This window comes from Cuculus canorus, chromosome 2, assembly GCF_017976375.1.
Source record: "Cuculus canorus isolate bCucCan1 chromosome 2, bCucCan1.pri, whole genome shotgun sequence".
NCBI lineage: Eukaryota > Metazoa > Chordata > Aves > Cuculiformes > Cuculidae > Cuculus > Cuculus canorus.
Window position 1 is genome coordinate 109,785,163 of NC_071402.1, and position 14,018 is coordinate 109,799,180.

The 14,018-nt window shown below is 37.6% G+C and overlaps 1 protein-coding gene across 1 annotated transcript in view; it reads left to right on the plus strand.

Annotated features, from left to right (window-relative positions):
* SEPTIN7 (septin 7) overlaps window positions 1-14,018 on the plus strand; it is a 66,721-nt gene that overhangs the window by 33,253 nt on the left and 19,450 nt on the right. Inside the window, exons 3-5 of the mRNA XM_054057888.1 lie at window positions 6,534-6,640; window positions 11,754-11,854; window positions 12,471-12,605. Of these exons, the coding sequence (XP_053913863.1) occupies window positions 6,534-6,640; window positions 11,754-11,854; window positions 12,471-12,605 (343 nt within the window). The remainder of the gene's footprint in view (window positions 1-6,533; window positions 6,641-11,753; window positions 11,855-12,470; window positions 12,606-14,018) is intronic.

The following is a 14,018-nucleotide window of genomic DNA, read 5'->3' on the forward strand; positions in this document are numbered from 1 at the left end:
TGTTTATCAGGAGCAAAGCCTATATAGGTAATAAAATCAAATACAACTTTCTTCGTGAAGTGCCATAAATTCTGGTTGGTGGTTGTTTTCTTGCAGAGGTCTGGTTTTAATTGCAGATTTTTACATTTATCCTGTCCTTCCCTTTTCTTGGGAACCTGTAGAAATGAGTTACCTCATCTATCTGGTATCTTTTCCCTTTCATTTTCCCATCTGCAGGCCCCTAATGCCATGGTTTGCAAGATCGCTTCTTGCCTCACCATGCTGCATTATGAATTGTAGTGCAAGTGGTGGGTTGGCAGTAGGAGAACATTTATTTTTGCAGCATCTGAAATCTCACCTGTGAAGTTAAGCCATTGTTTCATGGCCACTTTCATCTGTCAGTTGTACAAAGCTAGAACTGTTCCTGACGAAGAGAATATGCCAAGAGTGTGTCTTCAGTTATTGCACTTAAAATTTAAGTTTTTCTCTAAGAAAATTGATTCAATAATCTTATTCTATCTTGAATACTGAAATTTTGTTGCTGTTGATGCAGTTGCTGGTAGGCAAAAGTGAATTTTTCACTGGTAGACTTCTCTATTACTCTGTTTTGCTAGGATCAGCTTTTTGGTTCTAACAGATGTTACTTCCATAATTTATACTCCAGACTCCGGTTGTGAAATGGTGGAGCTTTGGCTTTCTTTCCCGTATAAATGTTGATAAAATACAAAGTTGAACTTTTTGCAAGATTTCATATGACTCTGTCCTACGTGGAACTGTAGATGTGTGGGAGGAGCTGTGTAGCACAGTGCTTTTCCACCCCTCCTCCTGATGGGTTCCATTTGGATGTTCTTGTATGTTTATCATTTCGTTGGTTTGTATTTTGTAGAGTGTTGAAAACAGGAACCAGCCTTTACGAAAGCTTCTAAAATCAGACTTAAAATTAAAAGCATCTTGTAGTCTCCGTTTTTGTGGTCATCTATAATGACATGGCAGAGCATCATTCCTCGTCAGCAAGACCATGGTTCTGTCATACCATTTGGTGTAGTTCAGGCTCTTTGATTATTCAAGTATCTTCCCTCCTGTATAAAAGCGAAAAACTACGTGTGACATTGCCATCAAAGCCACTGTACATTTGCATAAACCTGCGAGTGCTGTCATGCACATAAACTGTGAATTGTACAAGGATGAAAGAAGATGAAGTGTGTTATTTTTTATGTCTTCTGACAAGCTTTTTACCCTTCTTTGAGTCACCAGCATCAAACTGAGGGGATTATATTTTAAGCACAAACTGTCATGGTCATTAGAATTCATAAAACTGAAAAAATTCCATGAAAAAACTGGCTTATCTGCTAAAAATAAAATATGCTTTGATGTAAACATTTGGTGTATATATAAATTGTGGAGAAGTACAGCATTTTTCTGTTGAATTTGATCCCTTCGTGGTAACTCTTTGGGGCTATCAAATGCACTAAAAATTTCTGTCTGCTTACATCACAGAAGAAACACATTGTTGGATATCTTAATTAAAATAAAACAGTAAAGCATTTGCAGCTTATGTTTAACTGTTTGTATCAAGTAACTCTAAATATAGGCATCCACTTAGAATGCAGTGGAAGCTTTGAAAAAAAATTGTGCAATTTATTGAAAACTCGTTTATCATGGGAAATTTGGTGTTAGTGGCTTGTCTCTAATGAGCTTCCTACTCTCACACATCAGAGCTGTTAGCAGTTAATGCACCTTTTGAATCTGTAGTTCCTACCATTCTTATTTAATATAATAAATACAGCGACAGAGACTGGGTCACCTTCTTGGTGACAATACATGAAGCATATTTTAGGCAATTTAACTGTTAATTTGAGCAAGTTTACGATGCTGCGATCACCAAAAATGGATTGCACATATGATCACGTTCCCAGCAGTGCAATTGACTGTCACAACGCATGAGTGTAAATACTGTTTGACTGGTAAACAGCCAAGTAATTCTTAGTGAAGAATAGAAGAACTTGTGGTGATTTCCACAATTTCTTTCTGATTTAGTGAAGAGGTAGGAAACAAACATGCAGAGAGAACACTGAGAATATTTAGTATTGGTTAGTGATCTTGATCCCTTGATAAGTTTAATTAACTCTTTTACGTTGGGTCGTAAATTAAACACTGCAAGACATGCTTTTAAGTTCAGGGCTTGGGTTTTAGGAAGCAAAATCCTAAAAATACAGTTGAAAACTTATCATGGATTTTCAGAGAGATATGATGGCTTGGAGTTATAATGTATGAATTAGGATATAACTAAGTTGTAGTGGACTGGACTGCTTGTCTGTTTCTGTTGTAGGTATTTGATTAAGAATGATGGAGGCTGAAAAGCTGGAGGCTGGAAATATGCCACATTCTCATCATGCCACGTGATCAGCAAAAAGAGCAGCATCGTTAAGATTTAAGGATAGTAGTTCATTTCTGTTATCATAGGGAGGAGAAGTTTACAGTGTAAGTTTCTTTGTAGTAATAAAGTCTTAACAAGAGCTGATGGATAGAAGTTGTGCTGAAAAAAACCCATGTGTTGAAAACTTGTAACTTGGCTGTGGGTAGATTCTCTACCTGGTTGTCACAGAGTAGGAGTTCCTATTCATTTACAGGGAGCGATTTGCAAATACAGGTGGAAGATTTATGGAACTCAGCTGAGAACAACCTGAGTTACATATTTATTTTTCGCCTCTGGAGCACTACTTTTCCCCCATTCCTATGGATTGCACTTCATTGTTCCAGGTTTTCAATTGTTATTTCACTGTACTTATCTACTTTAATATTATTCTGGAGACTATTCACCGTGGTTTGCAAATGATTTCAGTGGTTGCTGGTGGTCTCCCTTGACCCCCAAAAATGTTTTTGAGATACAAAAGAAAAAACTGAATGTGTTGGGTTTTATTTAGGATTTTGAGTGGATTTTTTTGTTTTATTTTGGGTTTTTTGGTCTCCCTTCTCTTGTTACAGCTAGTCTCATCTGTTTAGAGAAAAAGAGAAGTATTTTATCAGTATTTGTTCACAGAAGAAGAAATTTTGCTCTCCAGGGTTAACTTTCAGTTGTAACCTGGGCCATCTGTATGCAGATGCTAATTGTCAGCAGGTAATTTTTAACCCAAGCGCGAAAGAAAAGCTCTGATATTTGTTCAGCCATTTAGAAATTTATAATACTTGAAGAGTTGGAACTTGGGCTGGTCCTGTTAGGACTGACAAAAAAAAAAAATCTGTCCTTTGCAAGACTGACAGGAGTATGAAAGTAGAAGTACGTAGTTATTTCTACCAGTAGGAGATGCCAGCTCTGTGTATTTGTATGTGACCACAGAGGAAAAATAGCTTGAGAAAATGCAGAAATTTTGAAACACTACTTTGCTGGTAAAAACGAAACTATAATGAAGAAAAGGAAACATGTATTTGTTCAGAAGAGCTTGCAGCATATATTAAACATTTCATGGGAAACTGAGGGCAAGGCAAAAGCAGTAGCTGGATACCAAAATAAGTAAACTATTGGATTCAGGGTTGTGCTGCAAAGTCGAAGTATTTTTTGTCTTTTCTTTTTGAAACAAAACATTTCATGCTGAAAACAGAAGACATAGGATATTTCTAAAAATCACTTCACTTAAATTAGGTGGCTGGATCTGACTGTGCTTTGTGATACACTGAGTGATTGGAAGTTATTACAGCTGAAACGGTCCTATTATGCTGCATCGGTATGCCACTTAACATAGTGGTGAAAGGGCAAAGTCTCATCAGAAAAGCTTACTGAGGGTGGGAAGATTTATTTTATCAGCATTGTCTTTCTGTCATGTTAAGGCAAAGTGAATTCCCCTTGTTTTTTGCTGTTCCCTTGTATTTTGTTTGCCATATTCATAGCCCGTTGCATCCTCAGAAGCTGCATTCCCAGCCTTTCCAGTAGGGAATCTTTTCAGGTGAATTTGGGTTGAGCAAGCTTCTACACGGGGAAAGCAGAGGATTTTTTGTTTGTTTCTCATCATATTTCTAGCTAACATCAGAATATTTTAACGTGTCCAAAAAGACTGTTAGAAATGTTCAAATATGGTTGATTTTGTCTAATTCTGCTTCCTCTGTAGTCAGCAGAAAAATTCCAGTTTGATTATAGTGGAAGCAGCATGACTTCCGATAGTGCAGTATTGAATGTTCCAGTTATGGTTTTTACCTACGGTTCTCAGCATGGCTGTTTCATTTGATACTATGGCCTTTTACTGCCATCATAGATGTTGACTTTTACATGGTCTAAGGCACAACTGCATTCTGGATTGGTGTATTGATGCAGACTCTTGCATCTAATACTGCAATTACTGGTAGCAGTAAGCAGTCTGAACTGTTATTGTCTGTACTGGTTGGTTAAAGTTATTATGGGTACGGGTATTAGGAAGCTGGGGCACCTTTGAGATGGTGCGTAAATACTCTTAGCATGCTTTTCTTTTCACTAATTTCAGCTCAGAACTGCCCTCTCTTCCTTCCTTGCTGCTAATGGAAGGGAGGAGAGCGGTCAATCCCTTTTTGTGTATTGAAGTAGGGTCTGATACATAAATCTTCAACAGCGCGGTAGAGAGCCTTCTGTAAGATTCTGGTCAACTAAAGAAGCAATGTATGCAGAAAGAATATGAACTGTTCACCTTTGCATGCTGTGCATAGCCGCATACCTACACCTAACTCTGTTTGGTGTTGTTACTCTGCGTGTCACTGTATATTACAAAATTGGAGCCCTTCTCCTGAGGGATTCAGTAGGGTGGATAAAAATCTCTTTAGTTAACTGGGATGATGCATGCATCTTGAGCAGAGTTGTGAGATGGTGAAGGTTAAGCTACAAGCTGGCAGCCGCTGCGACATTGGAAAGCTGTGCTTTTCAGAAGCTTTTTTTTCTATCACAAACTTGGTTGGGAAGCCTCTTGGCTGCAACTGACCCTGCCCTAAAGATCCTACAACTGCACTTCTAGGCACTGTATTTACTATTTAGTTCTGAAATGTCTGATACATTTGACCACAGAAAAAGGCAAAATCTGCTGTGGTAGAGAAGAAATGCATGTCAGCAAACCTGCCTGTTCTGGCTGGTGTGTAGCTGTTGTGTTGGAGTTGGTGTTCCCAGCACTGTTATCTTGAGGTTATAACTTGAGTCTCCCTTTGTTCCTTGGTTGGAGCCAGACCTTGCCTGCAGCATGGCTTAGCCCATCTGTTGGACAGGGTGGGGTTTGAAGAACTACTAATGAGGCAGTTGGCCTGCAGGAGCTCTGGTTGCAATGTTTCATCAGCTGCTAATGCGTTTACAGTATAGCTAATTAGATCACTCTGTTCGGTACTGCAGAGACTTCAGGCTGCACCGTTGCAGTCGAGATGGGTGATGTGCATAAGCTAGCTTGTGTATGAAATCGAGCTGGCTATTACCGTGGAGACAAGGTCTTGTCTGCTGAGGTTCATAACTACTTTCTGTTTTGTAACTCTCAGTTACTTGGCATTAACCCAGGACATTTAGCTAAAGACAGGTTTTGAAGCTTTCTGAGTTTTGTCAGTGTTTGCTTGGGCTTAGGGAGGATTAGTGGGTTAGGTTTTTTTCTTTTCAAAGTGTGGAGGCAGCACAGCTCATTCTCCTCCCTCAGTGGAAGTGTGTCGTTTGCATCCAAGTTCGTTAACTTAAGAGCAAATTTCAGTGTGACTATTCCTGTTTAAGTCAGCGTACTAACAGCACTGCATGTGCAAACTTTAACAGAAAGCATTAATTGCATATACTTTTTTCCTTAGCTCCCATGCTGGTGTGAATTGTCATGTAGAAGTAGTTTCTTTATAATAGAAAATGCAAAGACTTGTCTTTTGAAATACCCTAATAAGTAGTTGATCTGAAATTCCTGTCTCTGTAGAGCTGTATATGGAGGGTAATTTTTGGTGTGGGAATGGTAAATGCATTTGCTTGGATTTTTATAGCAGGAGCATCTGCAGATTCTTTAGCAAGGCTGACTTATTGTTGCTTATGAACGAATTACCAAAAAAACAAGAAAACAAAATGCAATCCCCGTTCCCTGTCCCAACAACAACAAAATTCCCAGGCAAACCGCATAGTTCTGGAACTTCATTTTAGCTCTTGTGGCTTTAGGAGCTAGACCAAAATAATTTCAATCTTTTTTTTTTTTTCTTAATTTATTTTTTTGTTTTTTTCTCCTCCCTGACAATAAGATTCTCAAATAATATTTGAAATAAAGGAAATAGCTTAATTTGCTTTGGCATCATGATAGGAAGTTATAACAGAAGGACAACTTGTTTATAAATTGTCATGTGCGACTGTCGTATTTGTATGTTGTAATGGGAGTTATGGAGAAGTGCTAAATACATTTGGTACTTAATGTAATCAGAAAAATGAATGTCTATAGGATCCAGGAGTGACAATTGGATTGCAAGGTTTTCCTTGAAACTGGGAAAGTGCAATGCATATTTATGGGTAATACATTAATAGAGTATTTGAAACATAGATCTGTTTATGCTCAGTGTGATATTCCTGGTTTTACTGAAACTGTTATGTTTTCTTGTAGGTGAATCTGGACTGGGAAAATCAACATTAATCAACTCATTATTCTTAACAGAATTGTATTCCCCAGAGTATCCAGGGCCCTCACACAGAATTAAAAAGACTGTACAGGTATGTCTGGGTGAAAAAACTGCATCTTGAACAATGTAACTTGCAACTTAGTAACGTAAGGGGTACAATTTTCACATAGTCAGTAGTATTTGAAATAAGTTTAGCCATCATGAAATAAGTTTAGCCGCTAAGAAATAGGGAGTGTATCTTTCAGTGTACATTAGCTGCACAAAACTTACGGGTTAACTTGCTTGTGGTCTGGTAAGTGTGAGAGCCTTGAAGTGAAGTACTTTATGGGCTATTTCTACTTTAGAAACATAATATGGACGCAGTCCTGTTCAGAAATGGTATGGGTTATTATAGATTAAAATCTTGAGTGTATCTGTAGAAACACCTAGGTGTGCACTAAACCCCCTCAACTGTTAATGGCTGACTTTTAGAAACCATGTAGTAAAGGATTTGCCTAAGTGTAAGGACCTAATATGTAACAGTATCCAACAATCTTCTGCAATTTGTATCCTTTGTAGTACTTCCCCCCCCCCCCCTTTCCCCCTTGCTGTTGTAAGCTGTTATTCTGAAACATATCTGAGACGAGCCTGAACCTGGCTGACTTTAAGCACTAGACTTATGCAGGCAAAAAGATGTTTCTTCAGGTGCATTTTACAACTGAAATATGTAGTCAAAGACTGGGAAACTGAACTAGGTGCGTTTGTTTCGTGTAATAGCTTGCTACTGATGAACATGAAGATCAGGAACATGTTTTTTTATTATAAAATTGTTATTAAACACACACTACTAAAAAATAATTGAATAATGTTGTGGGTAGTTTAGGGAATTACTACATTTCAGTGGGGTATTCTCTGCCTCCACAGCTGAGCAGCTCTATAAAGATACGTGAGCTCTGTTCACCTCTATTGATGCTTGTCAGACACTTATTGATGAAGATAGCTAGTGATAATCTGACTTCATACAGATGAGGACTGGGGTGCTCACCATTGCTGTTTTTGTCCAGCAGAATTCCTCCAGCTGCAGAATGACAGTGTCGGATCATCTCCACTGTGGCTTAAGTGATCGTGCAGTTATGGAGTTGTCATAAAGTAATTAGGCCTTGTGATGAGTTAGGGGAGTACATGAGGTGCTAAACAGAAGCTGTAAAATTGAATGCTTTTTTTCATTCAGTGGAATCGAATAACTGTGTTCCAAAACTGTGGTCCACTGACCTGATTGTTTTGTGGAGATTTTGTTTTGTTTTTTTTTTTTTGAAGTTTTGGGTAAGGTTTTTTTTTAATCCAGTCTCAGAACACCGACTAATTATTAGAGGACCAGGAAATGTTAGTTATGCTCATACTAAGAAAGTTAAATGATCTTGCTTGTCAGTTATCTTAGCATCAGAGTCTTGAATACTGATACAAAATGCATTTGTTGCAGGATAACAATTTTTTAATTGGGAAGAAAGCTTTTCAACATCCTGAGTTTGGTTAACAGTGTATTTGTTTTTTCAAAGGTTTGGTCACGTCTATTAAGCTATTTTATCAGTTTAATGTAAAATCATAGTGACTCTGACAAAATGGACTTAAAAGCTTGTTAGTGTGGACATTAGACCATTATTTGAATCAGAAGAGTTGAATTTATGTACCTCTTTCAAGAATATTTTAAGTGGGATGAAAAAGGTGTGTAAACAGTTGAGCTCTAGTATAACGTACTTATTAATGAAATAATCAGTGAATATTGGAAAACTAGAAAGTGTGACTTTAGTACTGGAAGAGAGATGGTGTGATTTCATTACTGTGAATTACACATTAGTTTAGCTGAGGTTTTGTGAGGCAAGTCCTTTGTATTACTTTCATGGAAAACACAGAATAACAGTTAATAGTAAGTGATGACGCCAGGTGAATTCAAAGGAAACTTCTTCAGAAACAACGGTGTATGAAATAACATTTTCTCGGTTCATTATTTGACCTTCTTAAACAGAGTGTGATAAAGGCTTGTTTAATCCATAAGAAGTAGTCAAGCTGTAATGCGCATCATGTCACTAATGCTGTGTAGTATCTGCCAGGGAGACCCGTGTGACCCAGTTGACTGGAGTGCATGGGAAAATGGCCGTTGGGAGGAGACTTATATTAAAAAGTTTTAAATTCCAAGGCTTGAACTCATGTTTTCCATGAATCCCTTGGGAATACTTTTAAACCAGATGATAGGATGCAGTTGGATGCTTAACTATGAATGACACTAGTTTACAGTGATTTTCTGGATCTTTTCCAGATGTTGCTGCTTTCTGTGCCTTTGACCATGTATGGACACATCCATTTAGGTTAGAAAATGCAGCTTTATAGAGGCTTTTTGACAGATTCTTCTCTTACCAGCAATCTCTACCACTTACAATAATATGCGGTGGATATGATCTGACTGTCCACAACAAAAGTGCAGGACATTTTAATTTATTCAACTAATGTTTCTTGTTCTGTAGGTTTTTGAAAACTCTGCTCTGATAGCAAGATACCTACGTGAATTTATGAAAAGTAAGAATAAATTTAAGTCCTCACTAGCCAGGAAATCATTAGCACTGTCTGCAGAGATTTAGTTACTGTAGGCTACATGTCAGAAGGTGACTTCACAAATTCAGCCACGCATTTTTATTTTTTCACAAGCATTCAGAATCAGGAAAAATGTTTGGCGTGACATTTCTGAGGATCTCCTGACCTTCCCTTTCCTTTGTTATAAACACACGTTCAAGATAATGTTTTATTGTTTCTTTTGTAAAACCATTCCACTGTGAGTGCTTAATGATTTAATGGTTCTTGCTGGAAATTTTTGTGCTGGAGAATAAAGCTGATACCATGTAGCACTTGGCAAAAGTAGAGCTCTTAACATTATCATCTCTAGAAATTGGAAAGTGTTACAGGTTTCTTATACTTGCAGAGAGCTTGGTTATAGGACGGCTCTCTCACCGCTGTATGCAAGATAGCAGAAAGAATGCGAGGAATCAGAAGTTAATCTACTGTTTGTTAAAGCCTGTGAGTAGTAAACTCTTGGCTGAGTTGACTTATGTGGCTGGGGATTACCCTCTTGTGTTCTGGCACTGATTGTGTGCAATAAATTTCTCCATGGAACTTGGGGGTAGGATATGCATTCACCACAATTAAAATTTAAGTTTTAAAGCACTGTATCGTTTCTTTGGCTCTTAGGGCTTTGGACTGAGCACCTTCAGAAGGATAAGAGTTTTACAGTTAGAGAAAGCATGACTTGGTTGTGTCTGAAGGTGGGGGTTTTTAATTTCTTTTTTTTTTTTTAAACCTTCCTAACCCTACAGTAAGTGTTGCTTAAGTAGGAGATTGAATTGAGTGACATCAAAGTTCACCCAGCTTGGATTCTTCTGTGACTAGCGTCCAGGTAGCATAGTGCTGGGGACTTCTGTTTTATGAAGCTGCCTTATGTATCTTTTTTGTCTTTTTGTTGGGTGAGGAACCACCTCCTGACATTGCATGCTGTATACAGCCATTGGGTAGCTGAGTTAATTTTTTTGAGACCTAGCAGTGAAGGGGATTAATCTGGCTCAGATAGAATCCTTACTGATGAGCAGATAAAAATACTCAGGGGTTAAATGTGGAGCTTTCTTTGCAGTTAGTTACCATTTTCTGTGTTTCTCTATGTTCTCTTCTGAGTTACAATTAGTGCTTTGCTTGTATAAGAGGTATTTAGTTTGACTTTCTGCAGTGTTAATTTCTCTTGTAGATTTACATTGCATCACATAACCAGTGATTGCAAAGCATTTGCAACAATGTTCAGGTGTGGCTGTGAGAGTCTGTTTCCTCTATATAATTAGGGATGTGCAAGCACATAAGCAGCATTGTTACAATCTCGCTCAAATCCTGAGCTGGTGAAAAGATCATGCATGTAGGATTTGTTATCCAAGTTTCTACTCCCTTTGAAATATTCCTGAATGTTATTACGGGTGTTCACCTGGTTAAATATAACTTTCTTTTCTTTCTCCAGTTAGGGTTCAGGAGGCTTAAGAAATGTTAAGCAGTGAGAAACAAGGTGGCGTTAGTATCTGCCAGCTCATGTGTGGCTCTAAGTGAATGACTGGCATGGTTGATTTCTTGAATCCATGAATAGAAAACAGCGTCACTAGTGATTTCATAGAAATTGTCTTAATATTGAGGGAGAAAACCCTATGATTAAATGTGTGAGCAATTAGAATGAACCAACACGCTAACATGAGTTTGTCATTTCTTTGCGCATCAGACTGATGGATAGGACGGTGGGATACAGTACTTTCTCAGGCAGATACATCTGACACTGGCTCTATCAGTAATTACTGAGATATTCGTAGAAAGAGGAGAGTAGCTGTCCATGTGCTGTTTAGCCTAAATTTTGTGTGTCATGACACGCTTAAACTGTTTGACATGCTTACTGCAAGCTGACTGAGCTGTGCCACAGATGGGTCGTCAGGACTTGAAGCACACGTTCCCACATCCCAGGTCTTGCATCATGCTTTGTGATGGTGCAGTTGCCCTCTGAGCCAGCTTTCCATCAGTGACCTGAGCTAACTGGAGCCAATCCATTACAGTCACATGAGGTTTAGCTCAGCAGATTGCAGCTAGATTGTATTACCTTCTAGTGTCAATCAACTTGTAACAGAAAACCATCCCATTCTATGATTCCTTTCCCGAGCGCTATACTGGCTGAAGAATAAATATATTCTTAAAAAGATATTAACAGGAGTAGAAATATAGAGTCTAAAGTGTTTGAGGGGATAATTAGTTTTGAAAAGTGTAATTTTCTTTGAAGTGACCAAAGTTCGCAGTTTCATCAAGTATAATGCCTGATTTATCAGGTCTGGATATCTCAGAACTGTTTTTCTAATACTGGCATACTGGCATTAATAGTTGTTGGTTAGGGTTTTTCCCATTTAAACAGAAGTTAAGATAACCTATATACTTAGATGGATTCTTCTATCACTGACTTTATTTAAATTATGGCCCCTCATTTTTCTTTAAAACATAATAATGATTACATTATTGTGATTTTATAGGCAAAACACGGACACAGTGTTCCTCTGAAGTAGGAAAGTTATCCATTCTTTGTCAGACTACTTATTAATTGAATGTTTTTCCCAGTGTTTCAAATGGATGACTAAGTTGCTAAAAAATTAATCTTATTCATTTTACAGGTTGAGCAGTCAAAAGTTTTAATCAAAGAAGGTGGTGTTCAGTTACTACTTACAATAGTTGACACACCAGGATTTGGAGATGCTGTGGATAATAGTAATTGGTAAGACATTCTTTGTATGTTTTCCCATACATATTTCTGAATATTTCTGAATATTTCCCATACATAATTCTGAATTCTACTCTTTGTGTGTTTGAGATATAATACCTTGTGACATTTTTTTAAATGCACACTTTGGCCTTCAGTTAAAATATTAATGCACTTTTCAGTTAGCTGAAAATATTGACTACTGTAATTCCAAGTACCTCTATAAGTAGATTGAAATGCTATCAGCTTTTCCCTTTAAAGTGAGTGGAGCATTTGGCTCTTTATTCACACACACAGCGTGCAGAACAGGCTTCTCTGCTGTCACAAGATGTGACTGGTAGAGCGTATTCCTTTGGCCACTATTCGTAAGTGTTCTGCTTAATGCTATTACAATGAAGGTAATTGTGTTTGAAAGGGGTTTTCAGTGAACTCCCAGATTGCATCTTTGGAGCTATGAGACTCGTTTGTATGTTGAGGAGCTGGCCTCTTGAAATGTGCTGTGTTGGGAGTCTCTTAAAACAAAAAAAGCAAGCCGTGGGGGAATAGCGTGCATCTATTTCTTAGCAAAGACAGACTTTTTTTACATAAATGATATAAAACTTACAGGTTTTTATTCATGTAACCTCTGCAGCTGGCAGCCAGTTATCGACTACATTGACAGTAAATTTGAGGATTACCTGAATGCAGAATCTCGAGTGAACAGACGTCAGATGCCAGATAATAGAGTGCAGTGTTGTTTATACTTCATTGCTCCTTCAGGACATGGGTTCGTATTAGTGTATTTTGTTTTTCCTTTCTCTGTCTTTTATCTCAGAAAACCATCCTAATTTGGCATGCTTAATTGCGTAAAGTTCCGAATAGGATTTTCTTAATGACCTATGGACTGTGCTTAATTTCAAAGATGGGCTTTACTTCAGCTTGTCAAACACTGACAATCCAGACAAGTAATAAGTTAGAACACGAGAGAAAATGGTTGCACATTATGTATCAAGAAAAATAGTATTAGGACAATTAAAAATACATAGATGCTTACAAGTGCCCTCTCTGTGATCTGTATGCCTTTTTGTTCACATTAGGCAAAACTGGTTCACACTAACAGCAAAAGGATTTTCCCTTTCCACTCTTCCTTTCTCTCTTTGATTTTAATGAGAAATTAAAGATGGTAAATTTAATGTATCCTCATAAGAATTGGGTGTAGTTCACCTGGGTTGTAGTCTTTTGTCTAGTGACAATTCCAATGTAGGCGTTCTGGATTTTTTGAATTATTATGCAATCATCCACCAGTACTTAGTTTTTAACTTGATCAGACTTCTATCTAGTGGTGGAGGGAGAGAACTGCATTTCCATGGTGTATTAGATGCAGATTGGCTATATCTGAAAATGCTTGCTTAGTGTTTTATCATTGTTTTTATAACTGATTAAATTTGTCAGAGACTCTTAAGTCACACATTCAAAACCAGAAGGAGGAGAAGATGAGCAGGCTATTCCATTGTATAGGTCAAAAGTAGTAAAACTTGTTGAAGCAAGTTATGAAGCTGTTCTGAGGAATGTTCCTCAAGCAATGAAGACTGCCAGGTCTTACACTTGGCTTCTGTAGTTAGCATCAGAATGGTTCTAATAATTTGGAACTAGACAGACTTCTCAAATTTGGAAAGAAGTATTGGAGGTTGGAGAAGAGTTTTTCTTATGTAGGGTCACCTTAACTAAACTTTTTTATTGGTTGTTGTTCAAGATGCATGTTTGTAATGTCAGTTCTGCTCAACATGCATGTCAATTTTAAATGCAAACACTTGAAACCTTGACATATACTGTTTTACTACTGTGCAAAATCAAAATGTCATTTAAATAAAGGGAAAATTATCCATTCCTTGTGTTAGGCTTTTTTTTTTTTTTTTTAAGTATAACTTTGAGGTTCTTCAAGTGAACAGTTGTCTTCTCTCCACACCCCCACCCTCTCTTTTATTTTTTAAAACTTCTAAACCAGTGGGAGATACAAATTCTTTGTAAGCAAAAACAGAGACAGTGCTTCAGATAAATTAAGTTTTGGTCACTAAATTTCTGAGACTAGAAGCTGGAAAAGTATGTATTTCAGGTTATTCTTGTGAGGGAAAAAAAGTGTGAAGTTGAGCTAGGTTTGCATAGTGTCTTTCAATTACTGGAGTAGATGCTTGGAATTGTC